The sequence below is a fragment of the Hippoglossus hippoglossus genome, chromosome 19 (assembly GCF_009819705.1).
Source record: "Hippoglossus hippoglossus isolate fHipHip1 chromosome 19, fHipHip1.pri, whole genome shotgun sequence".
Taxonomy (NCBI): domain Eukaryota; kingdom Metazoa; phylum Chordata; class Actinopteri; order Pleuronectiformes; family Pleuronectidae; genus Hippoglossus; species Hippoglossus hippoglossus.
The window spans coordinates 19,912,170-19,932,594 of NC_047169.1; the positions used below are offsets into that span (position 1 = coordinate 19,912,170).

Sequence of the window (20,425 nt, forward strand, 5' to 3'; positions counted from 1 at the left end):
GTTAGAATAGCTAAACAGTGTTTATTTTACGCCAATTCACTGCCGATATTGTTCTTCATATTTCCCTTTCTGTATCTTTTTCCTTCATGTTCAGACAGAAAATGTTCAGATTCAGTGGTGATAGAGGCCAGGACACAGGGCTCCCTTTTGATGATGCAATTTGATGCTCACTATGTTTTAACTTTACCACATCAATCTTACATCACAATTATTTCTTTTATTACATTATATTTGGTACAGAATAGTGCCATGCACACATGGTGGATTGTTGGTGATGTCAAATATGGTTTCTCTCCGGCTAATCTGGCCATGTCAACACCATTTTATGTTATTAATGATTATTGATCGGCTATTTCTGTAAACTTCTAGTATGGGCTTCCAGAATCAAAGACATCTACTATGTTAAATCAATCTTAATACTTTTTTTTTTTAAAGTCTGTGTATAAGGGGGTTGAAAACTGAATGTTAACCTTATTTCTCTGGGGAGTGATGAACTATTATATGTATAATGACACTTAAAGACAAGACAATGAGTTGTTCTTACTGTGTGGTGTTCTGCTGCGACGGCTTTGATTTCGCAGCAGAGACCGTATTTCTTGTATAAATACCAAAGCAGAAGCAGGATTATGCAAATAAATATCACACAGCTCACTAAGGTGGAGGAGAGAAACAGAACTCAGTTAGAAAAATAACAATGACATGCGGTTACAGTACTAACAAGTAAAAGACACAAATATGATGAAAGGACAAGACATGTATCCTTACTCTGATAAGACATAGAAACAACTTTTGTTAGTCTATTGAAGTTATGCCAGATTTGTTTATATTAAACTGATCTGTTCTGTCTCGACCAGTTGAGATGGGGGGAGAGAGGAACTACACTGCACATTTAATACTTTACCAAGCAGATAAGTGTATTCAACAATCAGTTGTTCATAGAAGAAAGATAAGTGAAAATCAAGCAAATTTTGTCATATTATTGATATTATTGAAACATTATTTTGCTTCATTTAATGTCTCACATCTCACAAATGCGTTTCATAGCTTATTAAAGGAGCTTTAACAGACTCTGAAATCATTAGAGACCCTACATTTTAAAATGTAACCTGCACGGCATTCCACAAAACTGATCATACTGTACAAACAGAAACTATTTCTGTATTTAAAGAACTCTTTTCTGTTATTTAGTGGACATGCTTTTTCTCACTTAACAGCAGTAAGTTGAGTTTGGACAAAGACGAAATGTTGTACCTACCTGAATTAAGAAGGATTTCGATTTTCTCTATCATCCTTGCACGAGTCTCTCTTGGGCTCTCCATATGCACATCTTGAAAACAAAATCAGTCCTTTGCAATCAAGCTGAAGTGAAAACGTATGACTCTAACTTTTTTCAGAGTTTCTGAGCACAACACTACACACACACACACACACACACAAGCTTTCGGGATCGTGCAGCAGGTAAACATTTACACCTAGTCGGTAGAGGGGTTGAGTTTCCAGCAGAAATAACTCACCTCTAACTACTTTGAGGAAAAAAGGCTCCGCAAAGCTGAGTCTTGTGCAGACTCTAGTGGAAGTTAGTGGAGATGCGAGAGGATCAGGCTTTTTACTGATTAATGACATTAATTATAGACGTTTTAAAATAGTGCGCTGTAACACAATGAATGGTTGAATATGAATAAGCTGCCCCTTTGAAATTTGATAATACTGTAAGTTGCCCCTTTGTATGCCAGATTTAAGAGTATGAAGAGAAGAATGAGATATGTAAAGAAGAGCTGCGGACAAATCATTTTAGTAAATTTTTACCGCATGTGCAATTTGGACATGCGGTACATTCAATATTAATAAAAATGTGATAAACAGGTGACCAGCCCTCTTTAGCCTTCAGTGAGGAGAGAGAAACCAGGGACAGTTGCTACCATCATTTTTCCGCTGACAGATGAGTTGTTATAATAAAGGATAAACATGTCACTTCCTGTGTTTGTAATGCGGCGCTGAACCACACCCACTAATCACACATTACGGTCCCAGTCATCAAGTGTAGCCCACACAGTGAAAATGTAATGTAAATCGTATTAAAGTTGTAAAAATGAGGCTTACCTCCTTTCGGCAGTGGGTGGTGCAGCACTGTCACTACATACAGATTAATAGATCTGTTCAGGTCAAAACATTCTTGTTTCTCTTTAGATCGTATTCTTTTACCTTTGAAGACATCCTAGGAATCTATGAACCCTGTCACTATGACATTAAAGGAAACTGATATAAAGGAATTTTTGATTAATTAAACATTTGAGGTGTTGTTTTATATAAAGCCTGGGTGGAGTAAGTCACAATCAAGTGTCTTTCAGGTTAACCCTTTGATACACAACATGGCTCAAAAGTGACCCGGCTCAGTTTTTATTTTCTATATCTTTGCAGTTAATGAATTTCATCATTCAATACTTCAGGTATCCCCCAATTAATCCTTATTAACATTTTTGCTTTGTTACTTTGTTTTTCTTTGTATCACTACCATTCTAATGCACAACATGGGTAAAAAAATACCCGGTTTCCAGGGTTGTTTCATGCATGAGTGTTTCTTTGCTATATCTTTGAAATAAATGAATTTTATCATTTAATATTCTAAGTGTTCATCAAATATCTTTGTTTGGAGTAAAAAAATACTTACAGCAGTTCAGGATGGGACTCTGATCATGTGACAGAATTTTGGTGTTATTACACACATACAGTTTGAGGGAGATTGAACAAAGTAAACTGAAGTTACAGCAATTTCGTGTGTCACAGCGACACGTTGAAATTTGTGGTCAATGGACGAGGAGGAGTACATCATGTAAGACGTGCAAAAAAATGTGGATGTCATCAGGCCGGGACTCTTGTCATACATGTCCAGTTGTGACGAAAACTCACAATTTTAGTTATTTTTAATCTCCAAGGAGTCAAGATGACACTCAATCCAAAATGGCCGACTTCCCATTGCATTAATCAAATTGGTGCTGGGGAGGACAATTAACCAGCAACAAGTCTTCAAAATAAAAGCACAAAGTTCATTTTGTCGCTGCAATGCTTCAAATCGAACAAGACAACAGAGCTCTTATTTAGAAAAGTTGTGAACTTGGGTCTGAAGATTGTGTTGGTTGCTTATCAGACCTCTGTAATAGCCGACACACAATATGAAAAACAGTTAAGTAAATCATTCAAACTTACATAGGCCTATATGCCCCATATATGAACCGTAATAAATCAACTTTCAGTTTTTGAAAAACATTGGATTTCAAATCTTCCCTGCAGAGAAACCAGGTAAAATGAACACAAAGGTGTCTAACTTCACCCTGCACTACTTGTCCACTTGTGACCCTTTGTTGGACAAAGCTCTGACATTCAGTGATACAAGTCGGAGTTGGAATTCAGCATCATTCATCTTTCCCCTCATTCACTCCAATCTCCTCCTCATCCTTCATTCTGAGGAACTTCGTGTCGTTCTATGAATGGCCGCTCACCAGCATCCTCCTCCTCCTCCTCCTCCTCCTCCTCCTCCTCCTCCTCCTCCTCCTGCTGCTGCTCCCATCATCCGCTCTCTCCAGGGATACTGTGTGGCGTGACGCGGTTGAACGATCACGACATGCCTGTTTAAATGTTAAGTGATGGAGGCAGATGTCCGCAGACTGTGATTCACTCTCAAGGAGGAGAGAGGGGGGGAGGGAGGGAGGGAGAGAGAGAGAGAGAGAGAGAGAGAGAGAGAGAGAGAGAGAGAGAGAGAGAGAGAGAGAGAGAGAGCGCGCGCATTGGTCCAGTCTTTATTCTCCTCACCAGGCTCCTCCGCTGTCAGAAGCGCACAGGGAGGACGACGGCATCATGGAGCGGATGGAGTCCATGGAGCCGATCTTGGCGAACTACACCACGGCTTACCCGGAGATCCAGCCCGACAGCGGCTACGGCTCCGGAGAGACCGAGAGCCAGGCGAAGACTCCACCAGCCCCGACGTACGACGAGGAGTTAGTGCACAAGGTATGGAGACAAACAACATGTTTTAAAACCAGGGATTGTGTTACTGGGACATTAGTCAGATCCAACAAATCGCCCCCATGTACTTTTTCCTTCGTATATAACAGTGATATACAAAAATAACGTGGCCCTAAAGTGCCTCTGTGCTGCAGCGTGGGGATGATCTCCACTTGGCTGAGGTCATATACACCGTCCAGTTCCCCTGTCTTATTGTCAGATTTGCCCTTAAAATACGCAGGTCCTTAGCACACACACACACACACACACACACACAAATACACACACATATACACACACACAAACACGCACGCACGCACGCACGCACGCACGCACGCGCACACACGCACGCACCCACACGCAGTTGTTTATTAGGACTTTGCATTGACTTCTATTCATTGTGGACAGCTTTACCTAACCGGTCCATGCCTATCTCTAACCTTAAACTAACCACAATTCACACCTTACCACTAAATTTAACCAGGACCTCAGAAATCGAGTTTTGACTATGAAGGTGTTGGTTCCCATGCTGGTCCTGACAAACTAAATGGTCAAGGATCTGTATTCGATTTAATTCAATTCAATTTGATTTGTATTCCGCCAAGTCCTAACATACATTAATTTGAGGTTCAATATCCTGCTCAGGGACACTCTGGCAGAGAATGGTGCAGACTGGGAACAAACTGCCATTCTACCTCTTGAGCCACAGTGTTTGGGTCAGTGTTTATGCTTGAAAAGCAGTAAAGAGGTAACAAAAACAAGTACACACACACACACACACACACACACACACACACACACACACACACACACACACACACACACACTTCGAGTAACGCCTTGTAGATTTGTGCTCGTCATTATCATTAGAAAGAACTCCACTTGTCTGTCTTCACTGAGCAGTTACATGGAGGCAGAATGGCGTGCATCATGGCAGGGTGATAATCGGGCATCCAGACTGTAAACACGCCACTATGGTGAGGCTGCCAGCGTGTCAGCTGTCCTCCCTGCGGAATTCAGACATGAAAAAAACATTGTTTTCGTCCACCACTTGTAGAAGCTCCGTGGGGAGGGACCTCCTTCACAGAACACATCTGATCATTAAGGACAAGGACAGACAGAGGGAGGTGCAGTAGAGGGCACCCCAGGCCAAGGGTTCCAATTCAAATTAGAACTACTCAGATTTTACACATCCAAACCTGTTTCCCAGGGGCTGAAGAGTGCAACCACATTTGTGGCAAAAATGTTGTGTAAAGGCTTTTGCGGCCCCAGGGGGATGTGGGCCAAGTCTGACAAATTACCTCAAGCGACGGTGGTGTGTAAAAGTGTGTGTGTCCCCCACGGTACAGTTTCACCCGTCTGTCTAATCTCTATCACACATCTCTATCTGAGGTGTTCTCATAACTGCACAGCCCATGTCAAGCAGTTGAGGCTGCACTCGCCTACACACATCCACAAATCATGAGTCCACACTCCAGTCATTCACTGTGTTCCTTCCAGTGCCGACCTTTGACCTGTTATTTCTCATACAGAAAAAGAGAAGCTCCCTTTTGGCTTCAGGGAAATGTCACCTTATTTTACATTTTATTTCAGGAACAGCTTCAAAGTCATTGTGAGGGAAGTCAGTCAAGGCCTGTGTTATTTTTATATCTGGCTTTTAGTTTGCAACTCCCCACTTCCCTTGTTAATATTGGTCAGCATGGGAAATGAGTGTGCACACGGATACTGTTATATTTATATTGACACTTAACTTGAAATCGAATATCATAGCGTGATTATTGATTTTGTTCCTCAGAGCGAGACTGTAGCTCAGAGAAGGTCATTAGTGAGAGTTTAGTGAGAAGTGAGTTTCCCCAAAGCGTTGATGGTCCGATGAGACATAAACTTTGTTACCCTAATGTAACCCCAGTGCTCTTTGAACAGCTTCCTTTAATTGCCATAGTTACTTTGTGTGCCTGTGTGTGTGTGTGTGTGTGTGTGTGTGTGTGTGTGTGTGTGTGTGTGCGCATGTAGTGTTGGGAGCAGGTGCTATGCAAAAGTGTAAATTATCGCAAAGCAAGCTGTTCTTTCAAAGAAATCAGTGACAGTACTTTTAGATATGAACAATTTGTCCATTTTGCCCTCCATTATTTCTCTGTCTCATATTTCTGTCTTTCGCATTAGCTTCTTTTGTCTCTATTCTATCTCCGCTCTGTTTCCCCCAAGGAGCCATGATTACACAACAGAACAGGGGCTTGTTTGAGTCAGGCCAGTGGTTAGATATGGAGCTGAAATCACTCCGTGCATTACACAATCTCTTTATCTTTCCCCACCACGGTGATATTAATCTCCAGCCAACCGTTTTATTAAAATCAACACACTGTTGATTTTGTCATATATGAATCAATATTTCTGCGATTTGGTAAAAGATGTCTTTAAAAGTCTTTCACAGGTCTAAATTAATGTTACATTTCTATTGTGAGGGATTTTTCTAATCCTTTTGAAAGACCAAAAACATGCAACATGTTCCTCTCTCCATACGTTCTAAAAACACAAACCTGTTTGTGGCTCTCAACCCGAATCCCACTGGTTCCCATTAAAGCTGCACTTAAATCAACATTGTTTACATGAACAGGGACTAGGTATATTGTCCAAAATGTCGCTCATAGTTGAAAAAATGAATACCAGAGTCTCCAGTTCACTACAGCTCTACGGAGCACTTTAGTGTCTTCCATCATATTGTTTTGGTTTTACGGCCCGCAAACAACAGGCAGCCGTTTCATGTGTTTCCTGTGTTTTAGGTTGATGATGTGTATTGATCTCTTTTGTGCTTCCAAAATGCGGATGGCCTAGAAATCAATGGAGTGCCCTAACGCCTCCTGTGGTGACAATGCTGCTCACATTACGCCACATCGTTATCCTATAATGTTACAGTGAAGTTGTTTTTCTGAACATATTCATGAAGAATGATTTATCCCCACATTATGTTGTTTCACACTGATGCTGAGGTTATGTATTTCAATTTATTATCTTATTTAAGTGTCAGTATGGCTATCTGTTCATTTTCATAGTTATTTTATTGGCAAAAAAACTTTCCTTATACATTATATTACATAACAGAAACCATAATGGATGGACAGTTTTCGAGTACACAAGCATCTTCAGTGTTAGAGGAAGAAATCCTACACATGCAGTCATACACACCTTGCCATAATGTTGTAAAGTTGTGTCATCCATCAAACTGAAGCTTCTCTAATCTGCTACTCGGCTGCGGCTTTGAATCCCAGCAGTGCTGTGTCATAAACTGTCTAAATTAGTGGAAATATGGGAACTGTCAAGCTAAATTACACAGCGGCCCGCATCACTTTATTTGTCCCCTCAGGAAGAGAACTGTGACGTTTCTCATGTATCAGGCCGAGAGGATCAACAGAATCTAAGAACTGCAAATTTGCAATTTGCTCCACTGCTCCACAGTGAAGGGACTTCCACACTTGACTAAAGGGAGGGAAATTCACTGGCACTTAACAATCCCTTGGATGAATACATATTCTCTCTTTCCTCATCACTCTCTCCCCACACCACACACAGACACTCATGTGCACAATATACTGTACATCATCCACGTCTAATTCCCGGACATCTGTGGTGCTTTCAGTTAATTGCCTCTTGGCTCCTGTGGGGTTATATGAGACAGGCTGACTTCCCAGCTCTGTTACCATGGAAACAGCGTCATACTCTTCTCCCACAACAAATCCTACACATACATCCTGATCCTCATCACGTCTACATATGCATGTGTAATTCTACAAGCACGTTTTTTCCCTTTATTGGTTCTCTCCTCACACATTCACAAGCAAATATTATCTTACACGCTCTCAGTTTCAGTAAACAGGATCAGCTTTTATTACGTCATCGAAGGATCAGATGATAATAGTGTTGCTGCTGGTTTGTAATATGTTCTGTGTTTTAGTCACAGCCAGTGTGTGTGAACATTTCTGATCTTTCATTATAATAATATAATATAATATAATATAATGTAATTACTCCAATGTGTAAATTAAGACTATATTTTGCTATATGCCAAAGTAAAACAGAGTATTAGGGCCACTTAAAGGTAAAAAAAAAGATCGGAGATTTCAAGAGTAAAGATGTAAGGTAAATTTAGGAGAATAAAGCATAAAGTTGACTTGTAATATTAATACTTAATTCTCGTAAATTTACTAGTTTTTTCAATATGACTTTATTCTTACAAATTTATGATTCACAATGGTATGACTTAATTCTCGTAAATGTACCCGTAATGTTGTGCCTTAATCTCTGTAAATCAATTGCTTTTTTCTTATAATTTATATATATACAAAATATCGGATATTTATTATATATTTTCCCCTTTAAGCGACCCTATAGGACAAGTACCAAAGCATGCATTGGCCTCCCTCATGACGAGCACATGCACTATGACGTATTTACTCCTCTGGAGAAGCCAATAAAGATTAGGCTAACATCAGCAGCTCTGTGCTACTCTGCGTTGGATTGGTTTAACACTCCAGCAGCCAACATCACCTATAGCATCACTCCCAAACCTATCAGTTAGTCCTTAACCTAAAAGCTTGATATCTTGTAAATAAAAAAATAAAAATATATAACATATGCATATAGTTAACCACACAATGTACATTTACTTAGCTGTACTAATGTTGATAAAAGTAGCTCTACAATGTAAAATGAGAAACATTTAGTTGAATCTTTACATTTATTGCTGTTTTTTTGTACATTATATCACGTTACTATCAAGTACAAAATCGACTTTTCTTGAGTCAACTGAACACATTTAAAACTATAGACCTTGATTTGAGCCAACTCAACAAAATAAATCTGCATTACCTCTTTTTGAAATCAACAGTTTCAGAGGTTGTAGCTGTTCAGTATGCTAGTATGCTAACATTCAAAAGTAGCCCCATTCACTAAGATGAGGCTGAGTCAACAGTTTGTTATGAGCAGGTGTCAACCATATTATATGTATCATGCAGCAGTATCACCTGTAAGATACATGCACACTGAACCTCTTCACTGTCAGTCATACTTCCTATGCTGCTCCTCATGTTTCAACATCTATACATGCAAGTAAAGTCACATTTATAGATACAGGGGAAAATGTACAGCCTAGTTTTTGAGACAACCAAAAAAACGTTTGTGTGTTCGAGAGATCCAGACTTAGTGGTCTGAAACATGTGACACCCCATATTTTTTACGCTGGTTCCAATGCTCCACAAGCATTGAGCATTTTATTGCTTTACCTTTTCATCACTGATTAAATATTGAACATTTTAAGCATGATTCCTCTTTCACTCGCTTCATTGGCGTGTGATTCAAATGCAGACCAACTAAATGAAGTCACTGTTGACGCCTGAGTAAAGCTGGTGTGAAAATTCAGAAGCAGGATGTATATTTTCTCCCATGCTGAGCTGTGGCACTTTCTTGTTGGTTTATTAAAATCCCTGAGATCAAAGTGAAGCTATAAGACCTGTATCTGTGAAGAAAAGCTGCTTGAGCCTCTCAACTCTAATCCTCCCTCCACCTCCCTTTCAGCCTTTATCATTCATAAAGCATTAAGATGAAACTGAGCTGCAGGTGAAAGTCGGCCTGGTTCAGCAATTTTTTGCTTTTAACCCGACTTCACTTTTGACTTTCTCGCTGTGTCTTGCTTGTTTTGTTTCCTCAGTTTGGTTTGTCCAAGCTTGAGGTCACTTTTGGTCATCTGAATCAGGGCAGTAGGCTCCATTAAACCAGGACCACGTTCAGAAGAGGGTTAACCAAGACCACATTGGGAATTTTGTGCAAGTGTTACGCATCTTTGACCCCAGGAACTAGGAAGGTTGGAGTCCCTGCTAGCTTGTTCTTTCCGAAAGTACAAAGTAGGGCCTTACAGCGCTGAACATTTCTGACTGGTTGAGTACTCCAGTATTTTATTTCAGACACAATGGTAAAGATCTCTGGCTGCATGTACTTTTTTTCATAGTCTCTCAACACATAGGTACAGAATAAAGCATGTTTGCTGTTGTTGCAGCGTCGCACACATAGTGATGGATGACATGATGGCTTACCTAAAGTGAAGCCAAAGCGTCTTGATCACCTCCTGGTGTTTTGCTACAGAATAGGTCATAATTTCCCCCTACTCTATGTTAGTGGATGGGACATCGACCAAGCTAAAAAGTAAACATCAAATTAATAATTCAATTCAATTTCATTTAATTTGTATAGTGCCAAATCATAATATGCAGTATCTACAGGCACTTTACATGGAGGGTCAAGAACCTTAGAAATTAAATATAAAGAGAAACCCGTTCCCAACAGTTCCCACAATGAGCAGCACTTTGGCGACTGTGGAGAGAAAAAACTCAAAGATGGCAGTTCTATCACACTGGTGTATGTCCAATTGCGATTTTTTATAATAAGTTTGTTTTCAATTAGTTATTTGATGCTATCAAAACTGAGTAAAACATCTTGATTGACAGCTGAGACTGACTCACGATTGGTCTCAGTGGACCTTGATACTGCTGCTCCATCTCCATATCAGACTCTATCTTCAAATGCACAAGATGACAGCATTCGTATCTGGGACATTTTGGTTTCATTTCTGGATGGACGGAGGAAATGACAACATGTCGTCCAACATTTATACAGTTCTATGGTCATGCAGATGCTGCCTGTCCGACACTTTAAATGGCGTCAATGTTGTTGTATAGTTTTCTGCATTACTGCCACCTGGTGGACTGACGTTGATCGGCTTGTTGATTTTTCATATGTCAGCGGGCTTGTTTGCCTAATGTTCCAATGTCATTAGACAACGGTGAAAAAACTGACAAGCTGTCTGAAGGAACCTTTTAGATCCTTTAAGTTTTGGTTGAAACATATTTTAAGATCACAGAAACGACAGGAAATGAAGGTGGAACGTTCACTTCTGTGTGTGGAGGTGTTGAGTATCTCAAAGTGATTTTTTTCTAAGTGGGCTAAAAATGAAAAGACAGGCCTGTATTGACTGCCGGGCCCTGCTGACTAACTTGTTCTGAAGGTTATCTTCCTCAGCCAATGAGTCACACTGTAATAGCAGCGCACTGCCAAGCTTTTGAAAAGCCCAATATTGTTTGTGCTGCTTAGAAACTGAAGTGTCCACCGTGACGCAAATGCTGACTCATAACCCTAAATTATAAAATGATTGTGCGATATCAGCCAATAAAGGATTTTCGAGGGTGGCTCTAACTCCATTATAGACCCCTTAATGTCATTTTACTCATACTTTATCTAAGTACACCCACTGAGAACTTTATTATTAGCACATTACTAATATTGCTTAAGGCATTGATTTTGCTCTCAAATTGGGTCTTTGTGACACGTATTCAACAAAATGTTGGAGGCATTCCTCTGAGATTGTCCTCTATGTTGGCATGACGACATCACATTGTTTCTGCAGATTTTGTTGGATTGGATTCAAGTTGGCTGAACTCATCGTCATGCTCATCACAGTTCATGAAGTTTGAGACGACTTTTGCTGGGTGACATTGAGCATAATCCAGAAGAAAATACCCATTAGAATTAGAAAAGTGGCTGTGGCTCAGGAAGTAGAGCCGGTCTGTGACTCAGCCTGGTCTGTTGACTGCAGGCAGGTTGCGTCTGTGGATTCACGCTGTTCATGTCAAATTCTGACCTGACCATCTGCAGGCTCCTGTCCGGGCTACTTTTATTTCCGGTTGAGTGACCATAGCCTGGTTGCAGTTCTCTTTCTGAAACTATAATAATGACCTGCAGTAACTGAGCCATAGCAAGTAAAGATTTGCTGCAGTCCACAGAAGCTTCTGTCCTGTGTCTGCATGATTTTCTGCATTGCACTCGTGCAACTGGATGATTGCATAAGCAGGTGTATTACTGTTCCTAATAAAGTGCTTGTGTGTATGTTAAACTCGTCAGGGTCACTGATGCTGATGAGACTCCTGTGTTCTGTGTGTGTTTTCCTGCAGACAATCCTGGTCGGGGACAGTGGAGTGGGAAAGACGTCTCTGTTGGTGCAGTTCGATCAGGGCAAGTTCATTCCTGGCTCCTTCTCTGCCACAGTGGGCATTGGATTCACGGTGTGTGTGTGTGTGTGTGTGTGTGTGTGTGTGTGTGTGTGTGTGTGAGTGAGAGAGTGTGTATGTGTATGTGTGTGTGTGTGTGCATGTGTTTGTGCATTTAAAATGTTTGTGTCTGTATCTTTAGATCCACTACATTCTTTTGAAGTTCAACTGGAAAAGTCCCAAGTGTCACTTCAACAAAATTGTTTCTCATTTATCTACCGCGCTGATAGATTTGGCTCCATTTGCCCAGTTTATGAGATATAGGTGCAAGATTCCTGGCTCTGCTTCAATACAGTGATAATGAATGGTAATTTGTATTATAAAGTTAGACACAAATTTATGTTTTTAATGCTGGATAACACATATTTCAGATTCACATATACAGAAAACAGAATTGCCACTACATAACGTTCTTTCAAATATGGTAACAACCTGATAATTCTCTATGACATAAATGAAATGAGCTACTTGTACCACCAGAGACTATAGAAACATATTGCTAAGGAAGTTAACGTCTTTGCTGCACACCAGCACAGTGACTCATAGGCGGCGAGAAAGAACCTGTTCCGTTAAGTCTGTGTGTGTTGGCCCCTGTAGCAATTTTGACTCGAGGATGTTTCTACCTATTCCTCGAGTGTGTTTTATTCTATTTATGTTAGAGGGATAAGGTTTGACTCACTAATAGCCTGCAGACTGGATTGTTTTTACATGGCAGCTTGTTATGATGGAGGCAGGTTTTATTTTAGAAGTAAAATGGTGAAAGTTCACTACACGTCCTCATTTAGTAGCCGATGCTTGAAGCTGGGTGATAGGAATTACTCTTCGGACGGAGATCTACAGCAGCTGTCATGCTAATGGTTAACATGCAAATTAGCCAGAGAGATCTTGGCAAAGTCACAAGCATGTAGTCACAACATCAGCTGTTGAGAGTTACCTAGCTCATCAGGTCATCTAAAAACCAAGTCTCTTCTGTGGAGCATTGAGAGGTGGAATGAATGGTAACATATAATGGAGTAATAGGGCCGTGTTGAAGGGAAAAAAAAGGCTGAGATTTCAAAATAACGTTGTAATATTACGAGGAAGAAGTCGGAAGTTTGATGAGCCAGAATATGAAGTATTTTGTTACGTGTATACTAAAGTACAACTTATGATTCTCCATATTTCCTCATTTTGACACAGACAACAGACTGATCTTCTGATTCAATTCGCTCTTTATTAAATCCATGCAAAGCAATCATTTCAAGTTGTCCTAATTAGAAGCTCTTGACTTTCAAACCATTTTTTAAAGTTAGACAGATTATTTTAAATTGTGTCAAATGACAAATATATTAGTAGCTTTAAAAAGATTTTATTAATGACTTCTCAGAACACATTTCCTAAGAGCAAATATTTATTGTCTTGACATTGCACATCCGTTTCAAAATTTCAAAAACCTACATGGTGAGACCATACAAGTCAAACAGTCGACAGTGAGGTGTGTGGGTTATCCAGAGGAAGAGGGACACTGACTTATAGAAAAGATGATGCTGCTGTTGAGTTTTTACATGTATTTTTTCAATGTTTCGAAACAGAGGCAGACATTTTTAAACCTGCGCTAATAAAGTGGAAAAACAATCATGCATGAAAGTAACTGAGTATCTTTTTTCAATGAAGGAATTGATCCTTTAGTCTTTATTATGTCTGGTCATCATCTGTTCTGTTTCTGTACATTATTTAAAATCTGCTTCTGCTTCCTAAGAACAAAGTGGTGACTGTGGACGATGTAAAGGTCAGACTACAGGTCAGTGAGTTCCTTGACGTGCTTTCACTACAACAGCCCTATTTTTAGAGCGCTGGCTGGTTTTATTTTCGGGCACCATGTGTTGTGACAGAAAATTATAGTCAGCCTTGTGAAACCAGGCCACATCACCAAGTATATCTTTTTTTCCCCTTTTCTGTTTCAGATTTGGGACACAGCAGGACAGGAGAGGTTCAGAAGTGTGACACATGCATATTACAGAGATGCACACGGTATGTCAACTTACTGAGTCACAGATTTGCTTTTTTAATCCACAACGGTGACAGTTATGTAGACACTTGCATTATTAGTCACATGTTCATCTGTTGGTTTTTGTCTCCAAAGCTTTACTCCTCCTGTATGACATCACCAGCAAATCATCTTTTGACAACATCAGGGTAGGTCTGGGCTATAGAGTGGGGAGACATATGGAAAAGAGTGGGTTGGGAGGAAGGGGAAGTGATCTAATGTGCGTGCTTATAATTGACCTGTACGTATCTGTCTGTCTCTGTTGTTCCAGGCATGGCTAACAGAGATCCATGAGTATGCACAGAACGACGTAGTCATCATGTTGCTGGGCAACAAGGTGAGATTGGAGTGGTTTAAGAATCTCAGCAAGTGAAGGGAAGAGTGTTAGGGAGGAGAGAGAAGGAACATGTGCACGATGCATTTTATAAAAAGAAGCCAAATTAATCCTTTAGAGCAGAGGTCACTAACAGGCGGACCGCGGTCCGGGTCCGGACCCAGAAGCCGTCCCGTACGGACCCGGACCTACAGCCAAAACAGAAGGTTATGATTTAAAACCTGACGGGGCGCTTCTATTTGTAATCAGCGCAGCTTTTGTAGTCTTTACGGTAGTGGTTTAGCGGATGAGAAACGCACAGACCAATTGCATGCGAGTTAAGCCATCCCACGTGATACTACTCAGCCAATCAAGTCTGTGCATTCCAGGCGGTAAACATTGCGACTCTACAGTGCAGACAGATGAGAGATGATAAACTTTATTACAGGCTCTAGACCCAATAGCAAGACATACACCATAAAGAGAGTTAGAGGCAAGTTACACACGAAAAGACGGTAGAAAGAAAAAGACAGATAGAGATACAGGTAGAGAAAACAAAGGGAGAGATACAGAGGAGTGAGATGGAGAAAGGGAGAGAAACAAGAGTGAGACGGAGAAAGTGGAGAAACAGGAATGAGACGGAGAAAGGGAGAGAAAAGAGACTTTTGAGTCAAGATGTGAAACAGAAAAAGGGAAATTCAAGCTTTTGCTCCCTTTATTTTATTTTTCTGAAGTTAAGCCCTTTATTTGAACATGCACAATTTTCACATTTTATTTATTTTCTCTTATTTTGAAATGCAGCCCTACTTTTATTTAGTTAATGAGAGAACATTATACATATCTGCAATCATACATATATGTTCAGTTCTATGTTACGTGAAAATAAATTTTGTCAAAAAGTTTTTGAATCGTACTGAATTCATTTGATTTGACAGTCAGGTATTTAGTACATGCAGATGTTGATAGAACTACTAGGCTACTTAAATATATATCACACTAAATAGTTAGACATTATGATCTTCCGGACCTTTGCTTCAAGAAATTTTCTCTAACTGGACCTCTTTAAAGTTTAGTTGAATACCCCTGCTTTAGAGGAAAAGCATTTTGTCATGAACTGACTGGCAGAGGGCGTAGTTATTACTATTTATATATTCTTTATCAGCAATAAGATTAAAGGAGTTCAGAGTCCAAACCGAAATGAGACAATCCGGAATCTGCATCACCAGCTCGTCCCACCGCTATAGCTGTTGCCTAGCAACACAGCAGAAGTTGGACACAGAGGAAGTTTTAATGCCCTTTTGTTTGTTTGTAACGTGTGTACTGTCAGCTGTCAAGTTGAGCGGAAGCGTGATACTCAAGCATTGCTGTCATTACCCCTTTGAAAAACTGTTTATCACTGAAGCTAAATGAATCCTGGGATAGGCTGGGCAGGGAGGAGCTTTTGTTTCTCGGGGAGGATGCAATTGTCAGCCGCATTTGACAGATTCTTATTTTGCCACAAAGTAAACAATGTGTTTGTTTTGTAAGATGTTAAATATCCCAGCCCTGTTTTAACAGAACCCATAGTTTTCATCAATTGGTTTGACTGTGCAGCACTGGTTCAAAACTATTCCCCCACATTTTTCTATCAATTATTAACAATGATAATGGGAAGCAACTACTAAAAAAAAAAGATCCAAATTGAATTTTTTTGAATAAAGGTCAGAATGATAATACACACTTTTATTCACTGCTTGTTTTTCCTCTGCTGGATCTCTGTGTCAGGCCGACATGAGCAGCGAGAGAGCGATCAGGAGAGATGAAGGAGAGAGGCTGGCCAGGGTGAGTCATTCATTCACTACTGTACAACCACAGCTGATACTGGGTTTTGTTCTTAACGTAACAGGCACAATGGACAGTGCATTTATTACACCTGGTATCAGGGTGACATTTGAATCTGGCTAACATCTTATGTTAATGGTCCCTGAATATAACAGTGACTAGACTCACTATCCTCCAGTGGGTTCAAACTCAAATTAGAATGTTTACTGTTCTCTACTCTCTCAATGATTGTTCCCTGGTGTTTGCTCCTGTTCATGTCTACAGGAGTATTCAGTTCCCTTTATGGAGACGAGTGCCATGACCGGAGTCAACGTAGAGCTGGCCTTCACTGCTGTGTCCAAGTAGGAAACACACCATGTCACATAATGTCCTCTGTATCTCCTTTGAGCTCTACGCTAAGTTGACTCTGCTGCTTTTCAGACATGCACTGAACTCCAGAGAACCTCCAGACATTCTCTGGTTTGGCTATATGTATAAATCCCAGACTTTCTCTAGCCAGTCCCCTAGTATAAAGCCCACAGAAACTCCAATTAAGCCAATGTGAGAAAACAACAGGAGATCCTCCGCATGATTCACCACGAGCGGCTGGGCATGTTGATGACATCTCTAACACGTGACAGATGCAAAACGAAAAAAAAAAAAAAAAAATATATATCTCAGCTTGAAAAAGGGGAGTCACACACGTAGAAGACGCAGACGAAGATGTCAAGATAGCTTTTGGTGATAAGGGCCGACGCCAGTGTTGATGTGCTGTAAACAAAAACATGTGATCTCCGCAGCATAATCAATACGTTACATCCTGCCTTTGCCTGCAGCTCCACCATTCGCCTGAACGCTCCTGAGATTTCTGTGTTGTTGTGAACGTGTCGGGGCGGATAATCTCCTGCTGCGTTGTGCATGTGTGATCGGCAAACTCCAGAGGTCGTGTCTGAAAATGTCATAATTGTTCCTTCGACCCTGGCTCTGTCTTTTATCATCAGTGTGGAACTGATAATAATGTCACATCTGTCTGATGGTCTCAGAACATTTAGTATTTTTCTTCTGGAGCAGGGTACTATTATATATCATGAAAGCCTTGTTTAGCTGATTTGTGTTTGATAGTTCGGTGATCATGTAAGGACCAATGAGTATATGTCAATCTAAACACCAGCCCTTCACATAAAAGTCAGTTGAGATAATGTATTTTTGAGTGATTTTGCAATAATTCTTTTTGTTAAATCATGCAATGTAATGTAGTCAGTGTTTCATTGGAAGATTTCAGATATTTTGCCATTTATTACAGTTTTAAGACATTTTTGCTCTCATTCTTACCTATTAATGTATGTTTCCATTACATGTGTAAATTATTAAAGGACCAGTTTAATTGGGGTGCAACCCAGTTCTTTTTCATGAATTACATGCACAGTTTAAGGGATTTTGGAAGAACAAAAAACTTGGATTAATACTTTGAAACCCTTCAAAAATATTTACCAAGATGAATATCCAGTAATTCTTTAATATCTGGCTATTTTAAGTTGTTGTTTAAATCCATGACTCTCTCCATTTATTTATCATTTATATATTTATTTATTTACCAACACTAAATTTATGTTGGATCTCTAATTAATTTGTATCCCTAAAATGACCAATTACTGCGTACCTGTACATTTTTGAGGTTGTTTTTCCCCTGTTATATGATTAAATTCTTGATGTGTTCACAGATTCATTATAGGTTCAAATGATCCATCCATACTGTTTTAGGAACTCTCTGATGTGTGGTTCTGTTCTTCAGGGAGCTGAAGCACCGAGCCGTCCAGCACCCCAGTGAACCAAGTTTCCAGATCCATGAATACATTGAAGCACGGAAGGAGAAGTCAGGCTGCTGCAGCTACTTCTGAGTCCTCCTCCATACACTCTGGCTGAACAGACTGCTGAGTAGGAGGAAGTCCTGTTAACTCACTCTGCTCCCGAAATATGATGCTGCCATTCACCCAAGACGAAAAGCCAAAAGTAGAACAGTGGAGGACGAACCAAGCTACAAACTCACAAAACTGCTGAGAGCAGTTTCTCCAATCCTTTAGACTGGTTTTTATCATTATGATCATTATGATCTACTGAATATTTGTAGTAGACATTTTAAGCAAAGCCTTACACTATGCTATTTGCTTTCTATATGAGAGTGAGATGATAAGATCAATACAATTTCATAGGTAGACTAGCTTAGCATATACAGAAGGTAGAAGGCCAGTGGTTTCCTTCTGTCTTTTCTTATCACACCTGAACATACATCAATGTGATAAGAACTACTAAAATCACCGAAACCAACACCAACATTTCCTTTCATCTGTTGTTTAAATTTTAAGTTGCATCCAGCCACCAGGGGGTGATCAAGATGAATTTGCTTTACTTTTGATGAGCCGTCATGTTGACCATCTTTATATACAGTCGATGGTACAAATCAATTGTTCGTAAGTGACTCACAAGTTATTCAAGTACATTTGTGGCATTCACGTATTGCTAACGTCAGCATGCTATCGTGTTCATAATGACAATGCTAGCATGTGTGTTACACAATATGAGGGTGACCATCTTCGGTTTAGCATGGTGGTATACTAAAATGTACTAAAAACCACTAAACACAAAGTACATCTGAGGTTGTTATAGGAACACTCACAGTATATCCTCAGGGAATATGAATTTCTGAATCAAAGTTTTGAGACATCTCAGCAGAAAACAGAAAAATCAACATTAACATTACGGTGGCGCTGAATCCTCTGATGAGCATGAATACGTTTCCATGTTAATCTTTATTTTATTCTATTTTAACAGCATTGATCCATGTTCCTAACATTGTTTTAAAAATACACATATAGCTACATATAGGCTTACCACAAATTTGTCTTGCTGTGTACAGTCACTGTGCTCAGTTGTTCTAGAATGAAAACTATAAACTTTCTTTTTTACTTTGTATTTGTTTTTGTTGAACAGAGGAGATACAAGACATTGATTAGTGAACTGTGGAGATGTGTTTAGTCGTATTTTAGACAGAGGTAGGAAAGCTGTTTCCCCCTGCCAGCCATGCTAGCTGGTGGCTCTGTAGCTTTAATGTTGTCTTGCAGATATGAGTAGTATTAACCTTGTCATCTAACGCTCAGCAAGAAAGCAAAGGAGGCTATTTTCCAACATGTCAAACTATTCCTATGTATAATTTATGCTTTTGTTTTAATGCTTTGTTTTTATCCTGCAAAGTCATTTTTGTTAATATTTTTTGATTAATTGCCTTACAAAATCACTGACGCACCACCATCATTGCTGCAACCTTGTGCAACCAACAGGTCCGGACAAAGGCCACACACAATGTCATGGATTCCGATTCAAAGCCAAGTGTGTGGACACAAGCCCTGCCCGTCCGTGACTTAGTCACACTGCTCCATTCTTCAGAAACTCCTCCATAAGTGACAGCTGGAGAAAATGCTGATGTGTCAATGATAAAAAAAAAAGGTATCGGTCGCCTGACATGTGTGGAGGATGAAAGATTGCTGAATAAGACCAAACGGAATATGAGATGCTTGGATTTCCGATGTCCTTCATTTGGGAAACACCTAATACATAGGTGTGAGTGAGTTAACAGGTTTTTGATAATTGTTTTCAACATGTTGGCTGCATTACTTTTCTCCTAAAATGTATATTTATTTATTTATTTCCGTTTGCATGTCTGCTGGATTGCATGTAGCAGATCTGTGTGCAGTGCCTCCAGAACATACAGTATTACAATCTATTTATATTTACATCGAGATCAACGTAGAAATGTGAACAATTAATGTGGATATCTAATCATATTTCAACTCAGGGCTCTCAGGGTTACATTTTGTTTTGAAATACAATATCCCATGTATAACAAGACCACCTATTAAAGCTGCATTCTTTAATAAGAATTCATTTAGGGTTGAGTGTCTGGCAACAATGTATAGGTTTGATCTTCACACTCTCATTTTGGTCGCCACCAACTCCTGAGATACCTGGTTCTTTGGCTGCTGTGTTCTATGCTTTGCAGCTTTATCTATCTGCCAGACGCCCAAACATTTACAAAACAATTACACACATATTGATTGGTGCAGATTCAAAGCACTGATGATGTCACAGAAACGGTTTCATGTTTAAAAGAAGCTTGTTTATGAACAGTATGCAACAAATGTT

General features: G+C 39.8%; 1 protein-coding gene across 1 annotated transcript; it reads left to right on the plus strand.

The window, feature by feature from the left end:
• The first annotated feature begins 3,650 nt into the window (after positions 1 to 3,650).
• LOC117753030 (ras-related protein Rab-37-like) lies at positions 3,651 to 18,805 on the plus strand. Its single transcript, XM_034570848.1, has 9 exons — positions 3,651 to 4,005; positions 11,994 to 12,104; positions 13,828 to 13,869; positions 14,033 to 14,099; positions 14,212 to 14,264; positions 14,387 to 14,452; positions 16,193 to 16,249; positions 16,514 to 16,590; positions 18,021 to 18,805. Exons 1-9 carry the CDS (start codon positions 3,652 to 3,654, stop codon positions 18,124 to 18,126), a joined length of 933 nt encoding a protein of 310 aa, XP_034426739.1. The 5' UTR covers position 3,651; the 3' UTR covers positions 18,127 to 18,805.
• Positions 18,806 to 20,425: the final 1,620 nt, after the last annotated feature.

What these genes read in the sequence shown, in the direction of transcription:
- LOC117753030 (XM_034570848.1), top strand. Translation starts at nt 3,652, where the DNA reads ATGTCCGCAGACTGTGATTCACTCTCAAGGAGGAGAGAGGGGGGGAGG. An exon ending in ATATTACAGAGATGCACACG is followed by an intron (nt 14,100 to 14,211) that starts GTATGTCAACTT and finishes TTGTCTCCAAAG; the next exon opens with CTTTACTCCTCCTGTATGAC. An exon ending in TCATGTTGCTGGGCAACAAG is followed by an intron (nt 14,453 to 16,192) that starts GTGAGATTGGAG and finishes TCTCTGTGTCAG; the next exon opens with GCCGACATGAGCAGCGAGAG.